The 7,601-nt window shown below is 42.9% G+C and overlaps 1 protein-coding gene across 1 annotated transcript; it reads right to left on the bottom strand.

The window, feature by feature from the left end:
• Nucleotides 1-74: 74 nt before the first annotated feature.
• On the bottom strand, nucleotides 75-4,317 carry LOC124060961. The gene is made up of 2 exons (XM_046392407.1): nucleotides 254-4,317; nucleotides 75-165 (listed from the first exon to the last, which is right to left on the bottom strand). The coding sequence occupies exon 1, from the start codon at nucleotides 4,025-4,027 to the stop codon at nucleotides 959-961; it is 3,069 nt and encodes a 1,022-aa protein (XP_046248363.1). The 5' UTR covers nucleotides 4,028-4,317; the 3' UTR covers nucleotides 75-165; nucleotides 254-958.
• Between the last annotated feature and the right edge of the window lie 3,284 nt (nucleotides 4,318-7,601).

The following is a 7,601-nucleotide window of genomic DNA, read 5'->3' as shown; positions in this document are numbered from 1 at the left end:
CTAATTACATTTAGTCAGGTAGTTTATTTAATAGTAATAATAATAATAATCATAATAATAATAATGATAATAATTGTATCTACTATGGCAACAAGAACTACGCTTCTTACTGATGTCCACAACCTTTTTATTGTCTTTCGTCGTGGTTAAGGAACACCGTGAAAACTGGAACAAGAACATATTTCCATATACATCATTTTCTATTATTCTCTTTCACACAAGTACATGGATTTCAGTATTTAAAAATGATTACCGTGTACGCCTGGTTAGCCAGTAGTAGACAGTCATCTCTTTCTCAATTCCCGCTCACAACTTCCGGCTTAAGCTACACAGGAAGTGACCTTTTCACAATAAAACTAAACATTTCCGCAAGATCCCACAACAATCATGGATCATAATTCAGGATGTTTCACCACAATCTATGTAAACAAATAAACAATCAGAACTGCAATGTGATGATTGCACCTTAACTTCTGACATTGCCATGGTAACATAGCCATATTGCGAGCGTCAGCTACACTCCCACCAAATTACCTTTGATTAACACAAATGAAGATGTGCAATACACTTATGCTCTTCATTAAATAATCAACAGTAATTTCCAAGCACTGGTATGTTGTTTCGTGTAACACTCTGACATCTGGAAATTGAACATATGATTTCCTACACAAAATTCAAAAACACAGGTCACCAGTATAATTCACATCTCAACATGTACTGAATATCCAATTAAGGATAAACGTTAGTATAACAACCACTTTTAGCTTAAAAGGAGACATTTAAACAATGACTTTCCCTTCTTTAGCTACTCTTAACTAGAACCACTTACTTCTGAATGGGTCTTTGAACGATGGATGGCTGGCTGAGGCGCTCACCCTTTTTTCCTAACTTCCGCTCTCCAATCTGCACCGTCACTTTTCGCACCAGTCCATCGTCATCCTCATGTGCTTCAACAACCTTAGCAAGTTTCCACTCGTTGCGAGGGACGTCCTCTGCCTTGGTGTTGTATTTTGTCATGGTGATGAGCAATGATAAGGTTTGTGACAGCGCCATCTTTGGGAAGGATTACTGGGTGTCTCAGCTCAAAAGGCACAGAAGCCTTTCTCAGTCTTCCTCCCACTCTCATTATACCATCTTGAAGGAACGGGTCAAGCTGATAGAGTTGGTGGTTGTAAGGTAGCTTTCCTGATTTCTGGTTGAGCATGCTCAACGGCTCTTGGAAAGCATCTTGTTGTGCAAGCTTGATAAGAGTCAGTGCAGCTTGCTTTCTCTCTTTCACATTTAAAGGATCTGTGGTCTTTACCCTATTAGCTAATCGCTTGATACGGGCAATGACATTGATCGCTGTGGTCCATCTTGAGAACCGTGACAGGTGTCCTTGAACATCAAATTGCCTTGCAGCCTCTGTTTTCAGCACCTGTGTAATCCTCACCTCCGGATCTCCCACCAGTAGCTCTGATGTAACCTGGTTTGTGGCTATCTCTCTCTTCCATAAAAATTTAGGACCAGAGAACCAGTTTGAGTTAATGAGGTCAGCTACCTTGAGACCTCTGGAGGCGTGGTCGGCAGGGTTTTCCCCTGTTTCAACGTAGTGCCATTGTCTTGTGTCAGTGGTTTCTCGAATTCTCTGGACACGGTTTGCAACAAAGATATGAAACCTTCGTGCTTCATTACTGATGTAGCCGAGAACCACTTGAGAGTCTGTCCAATAATATTCCTCATCGATCTTGAGCTCTAGCTCCTCCTTTAACATGTTGCTCATGGCTGCTGAGATTACTGCAGCAGTTAGCTCCAACCTTGGTATAGTGACTATTTTAGTTGGTGCAACTCTTGCTTTGCCCATGACCAAGGAGCAGTGCACTTTCTCTTTGCTCAACAATCTGATGTAAGAGCACTGACCATACCCTTGACTGCTTGCATCAGAAAAATGATGTAGCTCAACTCTCTGGACCTCACCAAAGCTGTCAGGTATGAAGCATCTTGGAATCTCGATCTTCTCAAGGTTTTCCAAATCCTTCATCCAAGTCTCCCACCTGAACTTCAAGTCCCTGGGTAGTGGTTCGTCCCACCCAGTACCTCTCTGACACATCTCCTGCAGCACTCTTTTTCCTTCAAGAATAAATGGAGCTAGAAACCCTAAAGGATCGTATAAAGAGGCCACGACTGAGAGAATCCCTCGCCGTGTCGCTGGCTTCTCATCAGGTGTCACCTTGAAGGTGAAGTTGTCACTTTCAATGTTCCATCTTATACCTAACACTCTTTGCACTGGTAAGTCATCGTGACTGAGATCAACATTTTTTACCTCCTCAGCGCGTTCTGCAATGCTGATGGAATCAAGTACTTCTCGGTTGTTGGAAAGAAATTTGTGAAGGTGCAACTTTCCTTTAGCACACACAGCTTGGGCTTCCTTCACTAACTTAATTGCTTCGCCAACTGATTGCACACTTATGAGGCCATCATCAACGTAAAAATGCTTCTTGATGAAGCTAGCTGCAGAGGGGCATTCTTTCTCACTCTGACTGGCAAGATGTTTCATGCCATAATTTGCACAGCCAGGGGAAGATGATGCTCCAAACAGGTGCACTTTCATGCGGTATTCTGTGGGTTCTGAGTTTGTGTCCCCATTTTCCCACCAGAGAAACCGCAAATAGTCCCTATCTTCTTTGCTGACATGAAACCGGTGGAACATCTTTTCCACATCACACATGACTGCAATGGGATGTTTACGGAAACGGCATAGTACAGCTGTGAGACCATTTGTAAGGTCAGGTCCTGTTAACAAATGATCATTTAATGAGGTGCCTTCATACTTTGCAGAGCAATCAAAAACCACCCGGATCTTGTCTGGTTTCCTGGGGTGGTAAACCCCCTGATGTGGGATATACCAGGTTTTTCCAGGCTCTGGTTGGGTGTCTACTTTCTCTGCCTCATCATCCTTGAACACACCTTCCATGAACCTTACATAGTCCCTTTTGAACTTGGGATCTCTGTCCAGCTTTCTTTTAAGGTGCTTCAGGCGAGCTAAAGCCAACTTTTTATTGTCTGGAAGGTGAGGACGTACCTTAAAGGGGAGAGGCATCTCAAGGTGACCATGCTCGTTTTGCTGAACTCCTCCTCTTAAGATCTGCAAGAAGCAAATATCTTCTTGAGATATGCTTTTGTCACATGATTTTGTGTCTGCAAAATCAGACTCAAGAGCCTTAATGACCGAAGGTGGCGTTATAGGTGGCAGTTCTCTGACAGACACCCGATGACAAAGACCAGTCACATCTTTAGCATTCACATGCTGAGGCACACTTCCCACAATGCTCCAACCGAGATCAGTTTTAATGGCGTAGGGTTCATAGTCACCCCCAGTGATGACTTTTCTCGGGATTAACGCTCTCGAGCAGTCATAGCCAATCAATAATCCAACACCACAGTCCATTAATGGGGGTATCTCTTGGCCTATGTTGTTAAGGTGTTTCCATTTGTTGGCTGTTTGACAGGTGGGGATATGTGCACGGTCAAGAGGAATAAAGTCTCTCGTGTAGGCTGGAGGTAAGTTGATGGAAATGTTTGAGGAGAAACCTCTGACTTTGAGATCACATACTCTTTGACTCTCCACAATTGAATCTTTCCCCATCATGGTGGAGAGCTTCAATTTTACTGGCTGCGACACTGCCTGAAGTTTTTCACACACCTCTTGATCAACAAAAGTGTGACTACTTTGTGTGTCGAGTAGGGCATATGCTAAGGTTTCCTTATCAGGAGCGTTAGGTGCTGAAATCCACACTGGTACAATCATTGAAGTGCTACCACCTTCTCCTCCCTTCACACTGCACGACAATGAGGATGTGCTTTCCTCAACTGCACTTTGCTTAGAAACTGCTGGGAAACGATTTTCATGCAATGGAGTTGGGTGACTCTTTCTGCATATGCCACACATGGCTCTGTTTCTACAGTCTCTAGAGTTGTGACCTTTCCTCAGACATGCAAAACACAACTTGTTCTCATGTATACACAATTTCTTTTCTTCTGCGGACATTTCTGTTAGTTTTTTTGCATTTATGTATGGAGTGGTTTTCTCCACAGCAGATACACTTGCCTGTGTTTGAGTTCTGTAATGATGTGCTCCGTTTCTTTACTCTTTCAGAATCTCTCGGCCAGATTTCATCGAGGTCTGGTTTGAATGTGGAGCTTGATGAAACTGGATCCTTCACATTTGTGGCAAATGTGTTTGCTTTTGAGCGCTTCATCTCTCTTACCGGTGTCTCTGCAGAGTGCTTTAAAGCATGTAAGGATGACACTGGATTACATGCAATACGTGCCTCTTTAGCGATAAACGAAGCAAACTCATGAAAGCTTGGATAATCATAGCCTTGATCCAGCTGCTCTGAGACGCAGCGGTTCCACCTGGTTGTCACCCATTCAGGAAGCTTGACCAGCATTTTCTGGTTCTCCTCGCAGTCATTCAGAACCTGTAAACCCTTTATATGAGACATGGCATTACTACATGTTTGGAGGAAATCACTGAATTCTCTCAGCTTGATATACTCTTTTCCACCAATCTTTGGCCATGCATTTAGCTTCTCTCTGAGGGCCCGTTGTACTACAAAGGAATGTCCATATCTAGCATTCAACCTATTCCATGCTAGTTGATAGGCTTCTTCGTCTTTCCTGTAGAAACTACCCTCAAGAAAAGATTTTGCTTCCCCTGTTATGTACTTTTGCAGGTAGAACAGCCTATCCGCTGGATTAGAGCATCGCCTTTCTATGAGTGCTTTAAAGCTTGTGCTCCATTCTGTGAACTTCAGAGGATCTCCTGAGAATAGGGTAGGCTCTGGGGTTGGAAGGCGAGTGAGAGCTAAGGATTCTTGTAATGCTTGTACTAAGGATGTCTCATTTTTTACAGCCTGTTGTTCTTGACCTGGTATGGGGTGAGTGAATGAGTTTGTATCATTAACTTTGTTACATAGAGGACTGCATGATCCATCCCTTCCCTTTGTCTCTTCTTCAGCATAAACATTTAGTTTTGCTTGAATAACATCAATGTCTCTCTGATTTTCGAGTTTTTTCAACTGTTGACGTTGAGCTTCAATGGCAGCTTCCATATCAATTTCAGCTCTCTTTGCAGCCAACAGAGCAGCTGTTTCTGCCCTCATAGCAGAAATACTAGGTGATTCTGAGAGATGGTCTGAATGGTGGCAGCTGCGTGCAGCAACTCTGGAAACCGTGGATCCATATATGGACCTAGCATATTCATTATCAAGTAGCATGCGTAATCTTGATCCTTCTGCCTCAGCGTCGAAATCACCTCCGCTTTCAGTGAGGCGCACTCTCATCAACTGCAGTAAGTCTGCTGTGACAGCTGAGCATGCATCAACTTTCCGCCGAATTTCCTGACTTGGTGTACTTTGGAGTCGGATGCTATCATACAGCTCCTTTAATTCGGAGTCAAGCATCTCAGCCTCATCCATCATGTCGTACATGTCACCTTCAGAGCACTCTTGCTTCAGCCTTGTACGAATACCTCTTACTCCATTTTTCCATTTCTCATATGTTGTTTTAAACCTTTTCTCCTTTTGAATTAACTCTTGCTCCTTCAGTTCTTGCATTTTTGGTGTTAGCCGTCTTTCACGAGAGGATTTTCTTACTTTTCCCTCATCTAGCTCCCCAATATCTTGTGAATGCAACATATCAGACTGACTATCACCACTTTGAGACATTTTGAACCTTCAATGCTTAAATGGAGCAAGCAAGGTAAGTAGGGTAAGTTACAAGGATATATTGTGGCTATAATTGGCAGTGAGTAGCCAAATAACACAAAAATGACACCCTTAATAATTATCAGCACCTGAGATTACTTTCTCAACTTACTGAAGTCAAATAAATGTAAGGGTCCTCAGCAAGACAACACTATAGCAATTATTATCAGAACGTTCAACAGATTTTTGATTGTCCAAAATCCCTTTAATGTCTTGCTTATTATGATTAAACGGTAGCTTATGTTCTATCCATCAACTTCCTGAGGCATAATAATCGCCCAACCTGAGGACCTACGCTGCAGCCCGCAACCGCTCCACGGAGTGTCCGCTGAAACCCGTAGCTTGCCGTCGGATGTGTAGCAGCGATACCGCTGTTCACCTCAAAACTGTAGCTTGTTGCAGGACGTGAAGCACCGCCGCTCGTCGTAGCTTGTAGCCTTCAGCTTGCCGCAGGATGAAACACCTCCGCTCGTCTTAGCCACCTGACCCGTAGCTCGTTGCAGGACGAGGAGCACCGCCGCTCTTCGTAGCTTGTAGCCTTCAGCTTGCCGCAGGATGAAACACCTCCGCTCGTCTTAGCCCCTGGCCCGTTGCTTGTTGCAGGACGAGGAGCACCGCCGCTCTTCGTAGCTTGTAGCCTTCGGCTTGCCGCAGGACGTGAAGCGACGTTGCACTATGAAGCCTCGTGGATGGATTAGGCCACGTTTTCACTGTATCTACTATGGCAACAAGAACTACGCTTCTTACTGATGTCCACAACCTTTTTATTGTCTTTCGTCGTGGTTAAGGAACACCGTGAAAACTGGAACAAGAACATATTTCCATATACATCATTTTCTATTATTCTCTTTCACACAAGTACATGGATTTCAGTATTTAAAAATGATTACCGTGTACGCCTGGTTAGCCAGTAGTAGACAGTCATCTCTTTCTCAATTCCCGCTCACAACTTCCGGCTTAAGCTACACAGGAAGTGACCTTTTCACAATAAAACTAAACATTTCCGCAAGATCCCACAACAATCATGGATCATAATTCAGGATGTTTCACCACAATCTATGTAAACAAATAAACAATCAGAACTGCAATGTGATGATTGCACCTTAACTTCTGACATTGCCATGGTAACATAGCCATATTGCGAGCGTCAGCTACAATAATAATAATAATATAATAAAAAATATGACCAACGAATTCTGGGCGGCACAGTGGTGCAGTGGTTATCACTGTCGCCTCATAGCAAGAGGGTTCCAGGTTCGAATCCCGGTCTGGGCCCTTCTATGTGGAGTTTGTATGTTCTCCCTGTGCCTGACCCACAATTCCAAAAACATGCACGTTAGGCTAATTGGCTACTCTACATTGCCCCCAGGTCTGAGCGTCAATAAAACAAAAAGTTTTAAAAATTTTTCTGTTTCCCGAGGTAATAGTCACAAGCTAAACCGGAAAATAAACTAGATATAATAGTTAAACCGCTTTAAGCAACGTCCACATTATTACATTACATCAGAATCAAAATTCCTTTATTTATCACCGTGTTTTCGTACAGACATTGCACTTGCAGTTTTCCCGACCAAGAAAGAAAGTGAAAGATAGAAAATAGGATAAGTCATTGAGGTAATGCTGGGAGCTCTCCCTCGCTTGGTCACACCTGAAAGAGTTAAAGCAACAATAAATTGCATTTTCATAGAGATATATCAACTCTGTTTGTTTACACTCATTTTGAAATACAGATATACAAATGACAAAATTATTATTCTTATTCCAGTGATACATAACATTTTAGTACACAAATGTAGAAATAACAACATGTGATTAAAAAGTCTTCTTTGAACAGAGTGGTGCCAAAACAGGCAA

The sequence above is a fragment of the Scatophagus argus genome, chromosome 6 (assembly GCF_020382885.2).
Source record: "Scatophagus argus isolate fScaArg1 chromosome 6, fScaArg1.pri, whole genome shotgun sequence".
NCBI classification, from domain to species: domain Eukaryota; kingdom Metazoa; phylum Chordata; class Actinopteri; family Scatophagidae; genus Scatophagus; species Scatophagus argus.
Note: the sequence above shows the minus strand (reverse complement) of the source record. Positions and strands in the feature narration are given on the sequence as shown.

Coding starts and splice junctions, on each gene's coding strand:
- LOC124060961 (XM_046392407.1), bottom strand. CDS start 4,027: ATGTCCGCAGAAGAAAAGAAATTGTGTATACATGAGAACAAGTTGTGT.